This window comes from Pteropus vampyrus, unplaced genomic scaffold (genome assembly GCF_000151845.1).
Source record: "Pteropus vampyrus isolate Shadow unplaced genomic scaffold, Pvam_2.0 Scaffold387, whole genome shotgun sequence".
NCBI classification, from domain to species: Eukaryota; Metazoa; Chordata; class Mammalia; order Chiroptera; family Pteropodidae; genus Pteropus; species Pteropus vampyrus.
In genome coordinates this window covers 3509166-3526185 of record NW_011889168.1, presented here as the reverse complement: position 1 = coordinate 3526185, position 17020 = coordinate 3509166, and the positions used below count along the sequence as shown (strand labels likewise).

General features: G+C 38.1%; 1 protein-coding gene across 2 annotated transcripts; it reads right to left on the bottom strand.

The window, feature by feature from the left end:
* Positions 1-548: 548 nt before the first annotated feature.
* On the bottom strand, positions 549-12217 carry RGN (regucalcin). Of its 2 annotated transcripts, XM_011380050.1 has the most exons (6): positions 12046-12217; positions 9926-10108; positions 3763-3978; positions 2200-2331; positions 1679-1833; positions 549-971 (listed from the first exon to the last, which is right to left on the bottom strand). In XM_011380050.1, exons 1-6 carry the CDS (start codon positions 12212-12214, stop codon positions 921-923), a joined length of 906 nt encoding a protein of 301 aa, XP_011378352.1. In that variant the 5' UTR covers positions 12215-12217; the 3' UTR covers positions 549-920. The 2 variants fall into 2 exon arrangements, with proteins under 2 accessions (XP_011378352.1, XP_011378353.1); XM_011380051.2 differs by lacking the exon at positions 3763-3978 and having other exon boundaries at positions 873-971; positions 12046-12208.
* Positions 12218-17020: the final 4803 nt, after the last annotated feature.

Sequence of the window (17020 nt, the reverse complement as noted above, 5' to 3'; positions counted from 1 at the left end):
TTCAAAAAGAACATATAAAACAGAAATCATGCTAGCCAATTCTAAAGGCTGATTTATCATGATAGATACCAGATCAGTGGTTTCCTAGGGATGAGGGCAGGCATATAGAGGGACCAAAGGAAAGGATTACTAAAGGATACAGGGAAAGTCTTGAGATAGTAAATAAATTTATTATCTTGATTATGGTGATGTTTTCATTAATGTATGTATATACATAAACACATGTCTTTATACATATATGTTATAATGTATATGACATATACATTATGCCAAATGTATCAAATTGTATACTTTAAATATGCATAGGTCAATTATAACTCAATAAAGCTATTTTTAAAAAATATTCTTTCCAAAGTGATATATTACTTTTGCATCCATTGGGTGGAATTTGGAACCATGGATTTTGCCAAAGTATTTAATTCTTATCCTCTAGCAATATTTTAATTTGTAAAATAATATATAGAAAGAGTAATATGAAAGTATTAGGTTAGTGTTGTAGCATATTTTATAAGATTATGATGAAAATAAAAAGGAACCTAATCACAATGTCATTACCAGATTACTATTTATTAGTTTTTTGAAGCTTTAGGTATAATAAGTATGGAATATAGATTAAAGAACAGATACAATCCCTTTCTTCTCCCCACTTCCACCAGTAATTTGCAAAGAATCAAGAGGCTGGTTGACAGTTGAACAATTCTTGACCTTCTATAGTACCTTTGCAGAAGGCCTTATAGTGTGTTATCAAACCCACCTGTCACCCCTTGTTAAAAACCTCTACCTTTTAAAAATTGTAAATAAACATTGAACCCTGTTATAATATTATTGCCTCAATTTTTTTGTAAGTGGATTGAAATATCAGCTTCAGAATTTTCTAGTTGCCTTCAAAGTTTCTTCTAGTAGCAAAAAAGGCCTGTGACTTATCCTGCATAAGGATAAGGAGGAATTCCTTTGACCCCCAGGCCAGTTATCTGTTTACAAAAAAAAAAGGAAAGAGAGAAACTGTGATAAAAGGTAATTCATGAGTATTTTTCAAAAGCATTTTTATGATTCATCTTATGTACTTAGCCACCTATTATTCTTGTTTTATTTCCTATCACAAAAAGGAATTGCTTGATTAAGTACTTATGGTCTAATCCGATTATTCACACAGATAATAATCCAAATGGCAAACATTTGCAACTAACATGGATTTAAAACTGAATTTATTTCTATCATCTTCCCAGCTGTTAAAAAAGGGGTTTGAGCCAGATGATTTCTACATTTCTTTTTAGCTCAGAAGGTCTATAATTTTCATTGGTGTTTGCTTTATTGCAAAAAAGTTAAGAACCTGAAAATATTCTTGTGACATCAGACAATCAACTAATCTTATAAACATGTTTCAATTACTGTTTTCCTAAGCCCATTCTAATGATTTATAGAATTTCAGCAAACGCTACTGAAGCAAAAAAAAAAAAAAAATTAAAGTACTGTACAAAGGAGGCTAAACATATTGTCCTGGACTTCAGATAACTTCCAGTTTAGAAAAATCTAAATAAACTGTTTTTAAGTGTAGCATGATGAGCTTAAAATGTTAAATAGAATTAAGTTTTGGAAGTAGGAAAAAGCACGGGTCACTTAGTTACTTAACAAAGGATCTCCCACTTCACCCGTAAAAGAAAAGAAATAGCAAGATCACCTTGAAAATTCCACCAGCTTTAGGTTGTCGAATAAGCCCCTCAGGGTCAATTCCATCCCGGGCACAGGTCACATACATTTCAGAGTAATCTTTCCCTCCAAAGCAGCATGAGGTTGTTTTATCAACAGGCAACTTCACAGTTTGAAGTCTTTTCCCTAGAGCACCACATATTTTATTTAAAGTCTACTTCTAGCAAATTTCCAACCTGAGAAAGCTTTCAGGACCTCTTGCAGAGTAATAGGGAAGTTCAGAGAGAGTGGTGGAGGTCAGATTGTGATCATGTATTTAACCTACCTTCCCTGACAATTTATTTATTTTGAGCAAAAAGACTTACCTCCACAGGAAAAGAAGTACTGACTATAAATTTGGGGCCATATCTTTGGCCTTTATTTCCAAAATAATTTAATTGAGACCTTTGAATATATTGCTGTCTAACTTTATTAGTAATGAAATGTCTCCAGTCCCTAGTGTCTGGTGTTTTCAAGATATGGCAGGGATTTTCCATTGTGTTGTGGGCCTACCTGTCTCAGGATCTAAACGAATCACTCTTCCTCCATTGTAACAGGCCACCCAGAGTTTCCCATCAGCATCAATACACATTCCATCTGGGATTTGTTCTTCTTTTTCCAGCCTGTAAACACTTCTGCGGTTGCCTATGGTTAAAAACAAAACAAAACAAAACACACACTCACACACACACATGCACATGCACGCACAAGTACACCAAAACAACAGGTCACTCAATAGTGAGCATCAAACAATGAGCGATCAAGCTGATTATAAATACTGATCACTTCTGCTTATCCAAGGTCTTGTCTGTGGGCACAAAGGACTTTTACCACATGATTTGGGGTGGAGTCATTCCCTTTAGTTTGGGTACAGACATGTCTATCTAAGCTTCCAGAGGAGGAGAGAAAAAAGAAAGCAAATTCTTAGTAAAATACCAATAGATTTTTTTGAGACTGACCTAAACTGAAGCCTTGCATGCCCACCTTAGATACACTTCAGTCTGTGGTTAGACCTTTGATGTTTTACTTACAAAAATGCTTACTTTGATTAACTCTATGATCTAGAAGGCAACTTTACAGTTCCATGTGACCAACTCATGCACAAAAACTAGTAATATATAAGAGTTCTGTTTCTGCCTGACTAAATGCTCCAAAATCACCTTATTAAAACTAAACATTAGAATAGCTCCGTTCTGAAAGGAGGGGTATTCTGAAACCAACTGGCTGGCCTTAAAGCGGAGGAGAATCATAGTATACAAAAAAGAAACATCAAAATCCAGAGGAACTTTACACTATCAAATCCAGGTCAACAGTAACTGAGTTGAGGTATGGTAGAAAAAATGTTAAAACGATGATAAGTAAAATGGGTAAAAACACTCATAAAAAGAGCATTACATATATTTAAAGCAAAACATCTCTACTGGAATGTTTTGTCTCTGATTACATTTACACAAGAGTCTTGTGATTTTTTTAAGCCATTTTTATTATTGGTTTTATTTTTATGGATTGGCACCTTTCATGAAACAGTTTCAAATACTCCCTTCTAAATTCTCAATAATTACTTCCCTATTTTCAACTATGGCTCATTTAGAGGGCATTGATAAGAGTCGAACAGTCTGTAACTGCTTTTTATACTTTTCCATTTTGAAAGGTTGTAAATTTGTCTCTGAACACTTAACTACAGTTAACTAAAGTAAAAAAAAAAAAAAAGATATATCAACCCAAAATTCTAATTTTCTGTTCTTTTATCCCATTCTGTTGTATATTATTTGCCTTTAGGTACCTCCTGGTAAAACGTACAGTGAGCCTCTTTCTAGTGATGGTGGCAAGAAAGAGGATTAAAGATCTATACATATTATGCCAACTCTGGCCACATTTAGTTGTGCTGAGAGCCATGTGTTGACTGGCAGCTTTGTCAACTCTGTAATCATTACTACACTGGGATAATAACAACAGCTCTCTAATTTGACAAAATAAGGACCTTTTCACATGAGTTGAGGGAGAGGAAGCTTACTAGTGACATACATATGAAAAAACTATGAGCAGTATTAAGAAAAATAATGAAAAAGTACATACAGATCTTCCCTGTCTGCAGTTCATAGTCAAAGGCGTCCACGGAGTAGGACAGGCTGTCGATGTAATAGAAGATTTTGTGGTCCAGGGACCAATCTAAACCGTTGGAGATGTCCACCTGGTCAAAGTACTTTTCCACATGGTGGTCAGGAAAGAGGGAGTACAGGGACCCTTGGTGCCGCTCCAGAATTGCCGGGGCTGTTTCCTCAGCCATGGTGCCTACAAATCCCAAAGACCACTGAGTTTTCTCACCAGAGTTCCTTTCCATGATTAAACCAAGGAATTTATACAATCCTAATCTGGATTCTATATTTTTTAAATGACAACTACCTTGCTTATAATGCAAATTCCAACTACATAGAGAGGTTCTAGTTCCAGATAAGAAGTACATCTAAACCAACCTCATTTTCTCCCACTGAGAACAACTATATAACCTACACAAAATGCATGGTGTAGCTATTTGAGAACTCTGAAAAGTAAATGTTAGGCAGCTCAGGGAACAACACCAGAATATGAAGTATCACCCAATTGGTGGTGAGTTCTCCATTTTACCCTCCAGTATGCCCCAGCCTGAACTCAATACAGCTTGAAACTTGGAAGTGAGCACTGTGGTGCAGATAGACAGAGATCCAAGAGAAACCCTTTAGATCTGGCTCAAGGAGCAGAAAAGAAAACTCCTGAGATTCAAAGAGAGTGGAAGAAATCTGGTTATTTTTCACTCTTTTTTCTCCATTCTCTCATGCACCAGTCTGTAGGCAATTCTGCAGCAAGGGTAGCAACAGCAGAGAGTGGCCAGCAACAGGAAACAACAGGAATCAAAACTCTGAGGGAAGTGGACATTCCTCTCCATTTAATGAAGCTACCAGCTCCAAAAGGGCAGAGCCAAACACTTGCTTTTATGTTCTGCCTTTTTTTGTCCTCCTGCCACTTGGCCTTGGGGGCAGCATAGTCATAGAGATGTGTGGTTTCTGACTGGAGTAATGAAAGGAGAGCTCCAGGAAACTGGAAAGTATCTGTGGATAGTGAAGAGGAATGTTGCTCAGGAATGCAACCCCATAAAGCTATCTATGATCTCCTGGGCTCATCTTCTATTTGTACATGCATGGATAGGATTCTGATTAGCATACCAAAGACTGAGAATATAGCAGTGGGTAGAACTCATTCTAAGTCTCAGAATGACCACCAAGTGGCACACATGTGGGACGGATCCTAATGGCACCTAATGGAAAGCAAGTTGGAACTTGTGGTCTGAACCTAGACATACAGATAACTTACCAAAACAAATATATAAACATTCTCTATAGGATTTAAACAAGACCCAGGGTCTCAAAACATAACAGTCAGAATGTCCAGGGTACTATCCAAAATTACTTGGCAACACAAAGAAGCATGAAATCTCAACTTGTATAGGAAAAGAAGCAACAGACGCAGAAAAGAAGATGGCACAGATGTTGGAATTATTTAACAAAGGCTAAAGCAATTCTTATTAAAAAAAGCTGAAGTGAGCAATTGTAAACAGTCTTGAAACGAAACTCAAAAAAGAAAATATTGGCAAAGAAGTAGAAGACATAAAGAATAACCAAATGAAAATTTTAGAACTGAAAAATAAAATAACTAAAAAAAGAAAAGAAAAAAAAAAAACCCTTGCTGGACGGACCCAATAACAGAAAAGAGATGACAGAGGAAAGAGTCAGTGTACCTGATGGTAGATCAATAGAAATTATCCAATCTGAACAACAGAAAAAAAAATTTTTTTTTAAATGGATGGAGCTTTAGGGACCTGTGAAACAACAACAAAAGGGCTAACATATGTGTCATGGGATTCCTGGAGAAGAGGAGACAGAATATAGGGCCAAAAAATATTTGAAGAAGTAATGGCTCAAAACTCCCTAAGTTTGGTGAAAAGCATAAAATTATAGATCCAAGAAGCTGAGCAAACTCAAAACAGGATAAGCCCAAAGAAACCTATACCCAGGTACATTGTAATCAAAGTTCTGAAAACTAAAGTCAAATAGAAATCCTTGAAAGCAGTGAAAGAAAAATGACATACTACATATAGGAGAATAATGATTTCAATGATCATCAACTTTTCATGAGAAACCATGAAGGTCAGAAGGAAATGATACATTTTTAATTTGCTGTATGAAAAAAGCATCAACCTAGAATTCTATATTAATTGAAAATATTCTTCAAAAATGAGAGTGAAATAAAGTTATTCTCATATGAAGTAAAACTAAGAGATTCATAGCCAGCAGACCTGCTCTAAAAGAATTGCTAAAGGAAGTTCTCCAGACAGAAGGGAAATGATACCAAAAGGAAGCTTGGAACATAAGGAATGAAAGAAGAACAATAGAAATAATAAATACATGAGCAAATATAATAGACTATTCTTCTCTTTAGTTCTTTAAAATATTTCTGATGGTTGAAAGCAAAAATTACATTTTCTGATGTGATTTTTAGCATATGTATGTAAAGAAAACTATAGCATAAAGAGGTGATTACTAATGGAAGTGGTAAAATATTGGATCTAGATAGACTGTGAAAAGTTAATTATATACTTTGCAATCCTTTCAGCAACCCTTAAAAAACTATTTAAAGAGATATAGTGAAAAATCATAATAAATAAAAATTGAACTCTAAAAAGTGTTCAAATAACCCAAAAGAAGGCAGGAAAGGGGAAACAAATGAACAAAAAAATATAGAGGGAAAGAAGAGAAAACAAATAATAAAATGATAGATCTCAGTCAAAGCATATCAATAATTACATTAAATGTGTCTATTCTAAACACATCAATTAAGATAGAGATTGTCAGAAGGAATTAAAAAATCCAGCTATAAGCCATCTACAAGAAACTCGCTTCAAATATAATGATATAGGTAGCTTAAAATTAAAAGGATGGAAAAAGATATACCATGCAAATACTAATCAAAATAAAACTTTTGATTAGCTATGTTAATATCAAAAAAAAGGGCTATGCTAATACCAGACAAAATATACTTAGAGCAAAGAAAATTACTAGAGATTAATAGGGGTACTACATATTGAAAATGGTCAATTTACTAAGGAGACACAGTAATCCTAAATGTGTATGTGCTTAACAACAGAACTTCAAAATATGCAAAGCAAAAGTCAGAACTTAAAGGAGAAATAGACAAATTCATTGTAATAGCTGAAGGTGTCAGCATCCCTCAGTAATCGGTACAAGTAGATAATCAGCAAAGGAATAGAAGAACTGATCAGCATCAATCAACTGTATCTAAGTGACATTTATAGAACATTCCACTCAACAAGAGCAGAATACATATTCTTCTCAAGTGCATGTAGGATATTCACACATAGACTTCAGTATGATCTCAGAGGATAGAGCAGAATTTGACTGTAAGGAAGAAAATGGAAAGCTCATTTACTTTACCAAGCTCCATCTGAAAGAAGAGTGAGTTAGAGGAAAATGGATGAAAACTGGAAAGCCTGAATAGCAAGCAAGACAGAGTAAATTCTCCCTCCTGGCGAGAAAGATGCTCATGTGGCAGTTTCCTGCTATAGGGCAATTGGGTTTATTTCATTAATATTCTTTCCCACTATCTGCCTTACAGAAAGAGATGCCTAAAACATGAAGGTGAACCCCTTGCTGCTTGGAAAGGCGCTTCCTTAGTGGAAATGAGCATCCTAGAGCCCTGGTTTACATATCATTATACAGCAATGAGCACAGACAGGTCAGACCTTGGGTGTGGTAACACCTCCAGGGTACTACCTACCATCTTGAGACTCCATTTAGACAATCAGATGACGCCTCCCTTTTCTGGTCAGGGACACCTATCAGCATCTGCTGAAAGCTATGAGCTCTCTCCAGAAAAAGGTTCTCAGGTGCTTCTGGCAGATACACACAACCAGTATGTATATTCACAATGACACTTACAATTTTAAGGGGTCTACTGAGGGCACAGAACTGGAGACCCAAGCCTAAGAACTCAGGCCTCTGAGGACATCTTTATTTTGTCTCACAAAGTGCCACAGAACTATAAACTTCTAGCCCTAGGGTGAGAGAAAATCAATTTCAATAGGAGGTAAAGTATCCAATCACATTTCTTTATTCTGCAGAAATTACTGGCAGAAGGGCTTCCAATGGATTCTCATCTTTAATCTTTCAACTTGTCCTGGACTAGATCTGTGGTTGTATCAAGTTTAGGAAGATGGGGAATAACCCACAGCCAGCTGCTCAGATCTCATCTACCTTCCATGTTGAAAGTGAATGGAACCAAAACAGCATGGCTGATAATATAAAATAATATTGGATGTTTTCTCTAATTGAAGAATAAAAATTAAAATTAAAAAAAAAAGGGGAGAGGGCAGTATGGGGAAATGAAAACAGCAGGAATTTAGAATCACTTTGGTTAACTTAAAGGGTTGTTATGATGAAAGGTAAATGAGAAATAGGTGTGAAATGCATTATTTAAGTTCAAACTGTAGTTAAAATTCATTTAAAGCTGTATATAAGTCATTCTGCAACTATCACAGTAAGGATTGGTTCAAGAAAGAATCATCAAAAAATGTAAAATGTGAGAGATTTTGATGAGGACCAAGACATTTGCTTGGACTTAAAGTATCTTCCTATGTTGTAGCCAGCACCAAGATGGCCCCTAATGATTCCTACTTCCCAGTATTTACACCCCTGTACAGTTTCCTCCACCATTGCCTGTGTGAGCAATAGCACATGACAGAAGTGATACTATACCACTTCTGAGACTGGTTATAATAAGATTAACTTCCATTTTGGGCTCTCTCTCTCTCTCTCTCTTTCTCTCTCTCTCTCTCTCTCCCCCCTTCTCTCCCTCTCTCCCTCTCTCGTTACAAGCTCTGGGGGAAGACATGTCCTGAACAGCTCTATGGAGAGGCTCAAATGGTAAGGAACTGAAGTCTTCTGCCAATCCCCACATGAGTGAGCTTGGAAGCAGATCCTCTAGGTCTCTTCAGAGGCTCTAGTCTCTTTTGAAGTTGTAGCCCCCACCGACAGCTTGACTGCAATTTCATGACATAATTTTGAACTAGAACCATCTAGCTAAGTCGCACTGACTTTCGGAAATGATGTGAGATAATAAATTATTGTTATTTTAAGCCAGTAAATTTCAGAGTGATTTGTTATATAGCGATAGATAATGAACAAATCCCATAAAATGCTTATAAATTGCAATTAAAAAACAATAACTATGCAGTAGAGAAATCTGAGAAGACCTTGACTGGGTGATCAAAACTAATATCACAGATAGAATATCCTGAGAAGGGCAGAACATCACCTATTCTAGCCATGAATATATATAGCATCAATCCAACCACAAGGAAACATCAGACAAACACAAAAACATAAGGGACATGAGGAATGTTCTATTGAAAAAGGGGGGAGTCGGGTGGGATAATGTTCTTTAAAAATGTCAATGTCATAAAAAAAAAGCTATGTTCTGTTCCAGATTAAAGAATATTAAAGACATGACAACTAGATGCAATACATGATCCCAGACTGGATCCTGTATTGGAGGAGAAAATGCTATAAAGGATATTAAAAAAATAACCAAATGGTCAATTGACAAAGCTGGAATGTAGATAGTACATCAGATAAAATTATTGTATCAATACTAAACTTCTTTAAGGTAATGATTGTACTGTGGTCATGTAAAAATACGTCATTTTTCTTGGGAAATTTACACTGAAGTATTTTAGGAGTAAAGACACATGATATATGCAACTTACTTTCAAATGATTCTGGAGAAGGATATATTTACATATATAGAGAGAGCAAGTGGAACAAAATGTTGACAATAGGTAAATTCAGGTAAAGGGTATACAGGTGTTGTTTGTATGATTCTTGCTTTTTTCCTGTAAATTTGAAATTATTTCTAATTTAAACATCAACAACAAAACTGTATTTAAAATTTATTTAAACCACAAAAATACTATACAAATTTTAGACTCTGTTAGAGACAGAAACTGAAAGGAATATCTATGAAGTTTTTCTCACGGGATTTTTTTTTAGTGACATAAGTTACTCAAATAATAATAAAAGAACCCAAGACCCATTATGAATAACACTTTTTCCACTAAAGCAGTGAAACTTTTATAAGTGATATTGTTTTTTCCCAAGCTCAGTAAGTAGGTGCTAAAGATAAATCATACCAGCAAAGTATCTCCCAGCAGGATCCACCTTCCCATCATTGAATCGATTATTCTTCTTGTCTTTATCTACTGTGGCCAGGACAGTGGTTGACTGATCTTCCCAGTTCAAAGCACAGAACTTTGTTCCAATTGTGGTGACATAGCCTCCCGACTGGCGGAGCACCACTGAGCTGACTGAGGCATCTGCAAGAGGCAAAAGCCACAGTCAGAATGCAGCAAACAGCCCAGTGGCCCAGCAGCACATTGTGACCATCATACCACCTGGCGTCTCTAAGAGGATTCCAGCTCTTTCAACAATGGGAGTGCTCTCTCTTCTTTCTGTTGAATAGTGAAACCTACATAACCTAGTATATTTGTTGGGAATGAACTCTGTGTGCTGTTCTGGAGAACAGGGACAAAAAGGTTAAATGAAAGTCAACTCTTTTGGAAGCTCCCAGTCTAGTGCGAGAAGCAGAGAAATCAAACCACATTGGGCATACAGAGCAGATGTCACAGAGTAGGCAGTACTCAATTTGCCTGGTCTCCAGAAAATTCAGAGACAAACTCTGTTTAGTTCCGCCAACTAGGTTTTGTGACATCTTTCTCTCTCTCCAATACAGGACTGTCTTTTTTAAGGGACCTTACTTAATTAAAAATTAAATTTATTTAATTAAATAAAACTTTAAAAGTTAAATTAAATATTTATTTAATTTGTTGTTGAACTGAATTAAAATTAATTTAATTAAAATATTTTGTTGAAATTAAACTTTAATTTAAAATTGTTTAATTAAAAATTGTTTCTCAAATCCTTTTTGGAAGAAGGCATGATAAAAGTAATAGAAATGTAACTGCAGTGATAAAACAGTCACATATCTTCACCGTATTGCTATATTTAGTATTTTTATTGTTATTTATTTTCATTTCATTTAATTTTTTTGAGAATTTTTGTAAGAATTTATTTGAGTCAAGCTGATGACATATGCTGGGGAGAAGGATCTCATGTACTCCCTGTATTTTTAAATTTTAGGTTTTCCTCATTTAATGTTCTATGTATAAGGAAACTTCTTCTTTTTTTTTTTTTTTTTTTAAGTGGAGAGATCAATTACTATGGTGAGCAGCCACCGGAAACAAATTTATCAGAATTTATTTTGAAAACATTTCCTGAACACCTACTTAGTGCAAGGTGCTGGGTGCTCTGGGAGCAGCTTTCAGTTAAAAGCCCTGCTCAAAAGTTGATTTGAACCATTGAAGGTTGAAGGGAATGTGCAGGACACTATTAGGAAGGTCACAGTCTCATCAGGGATCCCAGCCTGTGGCTTGAGACTTCTGTTAGCCTTCTAAGCTACTGCTGACACCACAAGCCTTTTCCATGGTTTGGGGGTAGGGTCACACTCACTTTGCCTCCAGCCATGTCCTACCCCTGAGTGAATTAAAAAGTTGTTCTCTCTCATTAAAAAAAAGATTGACGTCCTCAGTTCTGGGTTAATAGAGAGGGTCCCAATGTTACAGGAATTCTTGGTATCTCTTCCCGTGAACACAATAATGACAACAAAAAACTTCGTTCTCTATGGCTAATCAGTCAAGCCCATCCCCTTTGGGCCACAGAATGTCATAAACACTTCATCTAGAAATCACATGGCCATAAACAGAATCACACTCAAAGGCACCAGAAATCTTGTTGTGAATCCTATTTTGTACACTGAACAGATAGCCCTGGTTGATGCTTTAGAAGTCTAAAAGCTCTTTTTTTTCACATTCGAAAAAGAGATGTATCTGTTTGTTTGTTTGTTTTTTTAATTAAGCCCTTGGTCTGACCCTAAGTAGATAATCTTTGCTGTGCTACAAACCTGGTCTCCAGCTTTCAATGCTGTTATCTGTAAATGTTAAGGAAAGATCCTACAATGCCTCATTAACAGGACAAAGTGGGGAGTGTTATCCCTTACTTGCAAAGGCAGAGGAAAGTATTGACCATTTAGAATTTACTCCTGGGTCAAAGTGGGAGGATGCAGACAGCATGACAATCCAAAAGTTTTAGAGACTTAACAAGAAGGTCCTGAGGCGATGGCACCTTAGATGGTCCCGTCTCTCCCCAGGGAAAAGATGGCTGGCTGGGTGGATCTGAACCCAGCTTTCGTCCTTACCTGTGGTCACTCGCTGGACTTGCTTGCTGAGCGAATCCCACCGACAAACCTTTTTTGCAGGAATATCTACGAAGAGCAGAGAATTGGACGCTTCCTCCCACACTGGAGACTCACCACACCGGCAGTTCTCCAGCAGGACACACTCAATCTTAATGGAAGACATTGTCATGGGGGAGATCTACTGAGGGTGACAGAGACAAAATAAAATGTAATTGCATGGAGCAAATTCAGCACAACACCTGGCTTGAGACCTTGGTAAGAGCTCAATACAGATTGAGTCGTCATTAGAAGTAGAAAGGCTGGGCACACTTTACCTGAATCAGAACAAAATATGCAATGTAGCAGGAGATGAAAAAGAAGAGCTGATAGGCAATAACAAGAGACATCTTTGATCAACTTACCAGTTTTTTTTTTCAAGTTATCTTTTAAAAAGAGATAGGGGAAAAAAGCAAGACTCCAATATCCACACCTTGGCGCTGGTGACTCTCAGAGTACCAGCGGCCCAGAGACAAGGCTGCTCTTTATGACAGTGTCCCATCCCTCAAGGCCGGTCAGGAGGCGGGCAGCTCCCTCATTGGTGGCCCCTTTGGGAGTCTGCAAATCACCTTCTCTTGCTTCCTTCCCCATCGGTTGATATTGATTCACTTCTCTGACTGTTCAAAGGCCAGAGCCTTCCCACTCTGCATTGTAAAAACATATGTTCATCAGTGATAATACACTAAATCAGAACTAACATCCATTTTCACCTTCAGACAACAGAATGGGTGGAGAAAAGGACATTGTCTGGGCACTCTTGTAGGAACTGACAGACCCTTAGCTATTTCTTGCTGCCTAGGAAGGCACTGTGCCAATTTGGCAAGGAGTCTTGAACTCCACAGGCAGGAGCATTCTATGCTTGGACTTTAGACCAGAGACTATGACCAGCAAACAGGCAGAAGCAAAAGAAAAATTATCAGAAAAGAAAAAAACATTACCTAAGAAACCCATGTAGGAGAGGAAAAACAGGCAACTTTCAAGAGCCTTCTCTCTTTCCCAAACTCTGCCCTGATGATGAGCACAATCTCCCAAATCTTCATCCTTCTCCCTGGCATCTATCTGCTTTGAAGTAAGTGGTCCCACACATGAATGGACAAATTAACGATGGGGGGGGGTGCGGGTGGAGAAGGAAAATAATAATCTTTGGTTTCATATTTCCTTCAGTAAACTGCATTAAAAAAACACACAGCTCAAATCGTCCTCAAATACCGACTGCCAGAGTCAATACATTTGCAATCTTCATTGACCGGTCAAAATTGGCGCTAGCTCCAATGACCTTCATGCTATCAGTCCTAGATAAGGCTCAAGATCAGACGTGGGGCTTTTGCAATAGCTACTTTTAACCCACCCTCGCTCCGTCGTGCAAGCCAGGGGCTGGCAAACGTTCCCCTTCGGCTCCGGCGCCGGAGAGCGCGGCCCGAAGAGTCGTGGGGGGCGGGGCAGCAGTGAAGGGGCAGCAGTGACGCGGCAGCAGGTGACCACTATACCCATGTACCTGTGCAGGCGAGGGGCCACCGCGCTAGCTGGTAGCGCTGCTGAGGCCTCAGGCGACAGCGAGGCCCTGGGAGGCTGAAGGTCGAGCCCGTCAGGTCCCGGGAGCGGATTCCCGGGTAGGCGGAGGGCAGTTGGTGTCTTTCCCGCAGTCACTGATTGGAAGACCAGATTGAACGGGTTTTGCTCGGCTGTCGCCAGACTTTTGCTCTCCAGGGAGGGGGCAAGGAGGCTGGGCTGTTAATTTCTAGTTGGCTCAAAGGTCAGGCATCCGAGCGGGAGGGGGCGTGGGCGTGGGTGCGGGAGGGGACACCACGGCTAGGGGTGGGGGGTGGGACCGGTAAGCCCCAATGTTGTCACTCTCCTCCGTTGGCAGCTGGAAGAATTCTGCAAAGCCACCAGGGTGTGGAGGTAGGGCCGAAGCTTAGAGTCCAGTGAACCTAAGCTTTGGAGTTTGGGCAGATAGCTAAAGTTTCTTTCCTAAACAAAATAATTGTTAAAATGCTTGACAGGGAGATTGGGTCGAGAGTCTAGTCAAACAAACAGGTTAGAAAGAAAAGAACAAAGCAGTTAAACAAATCCTCTCTTTTGCTAGTGTAAGAGACTGATGGCTGGAGGCCAACTCTTGCAAAAACATTTTTGGTGGGGGGAGAGGAAAGGCTTGGTTTGATTTGATTTAAATATCATACAGAATAAATGATTCTAAGCAGCTCTCAGCTTCACATTCTCCATTGAGAGCCTCAGTGCAGTCCTGATCCTGCCACCTCACCATCCGCACTTTCTCTAAATAACCCACAAATTGAAAATATTTTTAAAAATCAAGGGAGAGAGGTAAGCAGAATGGTGATTGCCCCTGGGAAATGGGAGCCAGGGGTTAACTGTGAAGGGGAGTTAAGGGAATTTTCTGGGGTGATGAAGCTGTTCTGTACCCTGATGGAGCTTTGAGTCGCATAGGTATATGTCCTGTCAAATATCCAATATCAGTGGTATGCCTGAGATTTGTGCATTTTAATGAATGTATTGAATCCAAGGTCAGTATTCCTCATTATTTATATTTGTTTTTTATTTTTATTATTTATTTATTTATTTTTATGGTGACATTGGTTAATGAAATCCAATAATTTTCAGCTGTACATTTTAACGGTATGGCATATATATATTTACACTGTGTGCTCACCTCCCATAGTTAGATTTCTTTCTGTCACCACATATTTGTCATTATTTATATTTGTCAATCTAGTGTCCCATTCCTAGCCATCTGCACTATCCTAAAACTCCTTAGTATACTCAAGTCATAGTCATCATGGCATTCTAATTCTCTTTAGTTCACTAAGGAGGATGAACCAGAAACCAATATGCAAAGGCACAAGGCTCTAGGCAGGCAGGAAATGGTTGGAGCAATGTCAGCTCAAAGGTTAAGGTTAGTAACTTAAACTAACTGGCACTCGTGACTTCGATTATTTCCCATTCACCCTGGGAGATAATTAAGACAGCTACTCTCCCATGTCTCCATCTACAGATGGGAAAGCACAAGTCTACAAAGTGAGGAGACTCCCAAAGCCACACATTCAACTGGGATAAATTTGGCAAATAGCTCAAACCATCAGCAACAAAGAAAAAAACAAAAAAAGAATCTGAAGGACACTTTCTTGGTGGGACAAAGAGTGGGATGCGATCTCCAGGTGTCAGAAACAGATTTTGGATGATTTGTTTCACCATTGTGGAAACTGTGACTCACAGAGTCACATGGTCAGTTATCTTTCCTGGCAGTTAACCAAATTCACCTGTGCTTGCCTCTTCTTTTCAGGAAAACATGTTTCATGGGAGGGGTGGTAGTTTTAAATATCTGAAAGTCTCTAACAATTACCTCAAATATACAGGAAAAATCAGTGTGTGGCAGGTGGTTATAAGACTGATGTCCACGTAAGAAATAGTATCTTAATGGGGCACAGACCCTATTGGGTGTATGTCAATTTGCATGAGCTAATTATGTGTCCCTTGAAATGGGCAGATATCATGGCTGGAGTTAAACAGTTCCCAGAGGAGCGTCTATGAAGAGAACAAATGATTGTGGCCAGGCATAGCCCCAGTACTAGTTCCATTCTTTATGGGCAGAGTTTTGCTGATAGGATTGTAATGACTTCAGTAGAAACATTTTGTTGATGTGACGTCAACTTTTATATGACCAAAATTTGGGATTAATGTGAGAGAAGCTTAAGAACCAGAGGGGGTCTATGAAAGGAAATGTACCTTTTAAAGTGTTTAAAGGAAAAATGATTAAATTTTTGTCAGCAAACAGTTAAATTCAGAGCAGTGGCTATGATCTGAGAAAAACCTATCAGAATGTTTTGCTTTTTTCCTTAAGTGGGAGAAGGTCATAGAGGGTCAAAAGACACAGGACGCCTTTTAGTTGTTTACTGGAGAGTGTAAAGAATAATAATAGGTGAGATGAGTGGTAAAGAGAAAGAAAAGGCTGCTGAAGAATCAGAAAATTAATCTTGGGCAGAAGCTGCCCACTTCTGCAGTCAGCAGTTTCTGGAGGGGTCCTAAGTTTTCCTGTTTTGTGTCCCAGTGGAATGGCTGTCGGGTAGTCAGGATAAAGTGATGTATTTCTTTTAAGTTGGGAAACATGAACTTGAGTATCAATACCTTGGGGTTGTATTGCTGTGTCAGTTGCTACCAGTACCTGATGTCTTTTCCTTGGAGGATCAAGGGCAGTTTTTCTGATGCCTTTTCAGAAAACCAAACCTTCAGGTTTGAGATTATGCAGAGGCAGCTTAGGTGGGTGTTTTTAAAGTGCAGCTTGTACTTACCTGCTGGTAATAAAGCTTGAGATAGTGTATGAGTTCCCTGCGGTAATTAGTTATATTAGCTTGTAATAGGGTAGAGTCTAGGATTGGAAGTGCTTTCCAAATGTGTGGGGCAACCCATTATTAACTCAGAAGGAGACAACTTGTGGATTCTAGAGTGGACAGATCTCATTACCATCAAGGAAAATGGCAAAACTCTGGGCCACGGATGTTCAAGAGGTTTCTGAGAACTTTGATAATTTTGGTTTTAGAATTCCATTAGTTCTCTGCACTTTTCCTGAATTTATGGATAAGAACAGTGCCATTCTAGGAAATAAGAATAAAAAATTACTTTTAGTGACCAGTGTTTTGTATCTTTTTTTACTTAGAAACTCCAGTCATCCAAAGATTATTTATTAACTTAATCATTTGCTTAAGATCTAAATGTTAGTTAGGATCCAGAAATTTCAATTTTAGTGAATATGTTAAATCCTTGTGATTTGTAGCAATTTAAGAATTTCATATTAAACTCTTTAAAAATACATGTTATCATTCCATTTAGTTGTTCATACACACACACACGCACACACACACACGCACACATACACACATATATGAAGTTATGGCAATAATGGTGACTTACTTAACTCGTAAAACCA

Coding starts and splice junctions, on each gene's coding strand:
- RGN (XM_011380050.1), bottom strand. CDS start 12,214: ATGACAATGTCTTCCATTAAGATTGAGTGTGTCCTGCTGGAGAACTGC. Junction 10,109..12,045: donor AGTCCAGCGAGTGACCACAG/GTAAGGACGAAA, acceptor TGCCTCTTGCAG/ATGCCTCAGTCAGCTCAGTG. Junction 1,834..2,199: donor TCGTTTAGATCCTGAGACAG/GTAGGCCCACAA, acceptor GTGGTGCTCTAG/GGAAAAGACTTCAAACTGTG.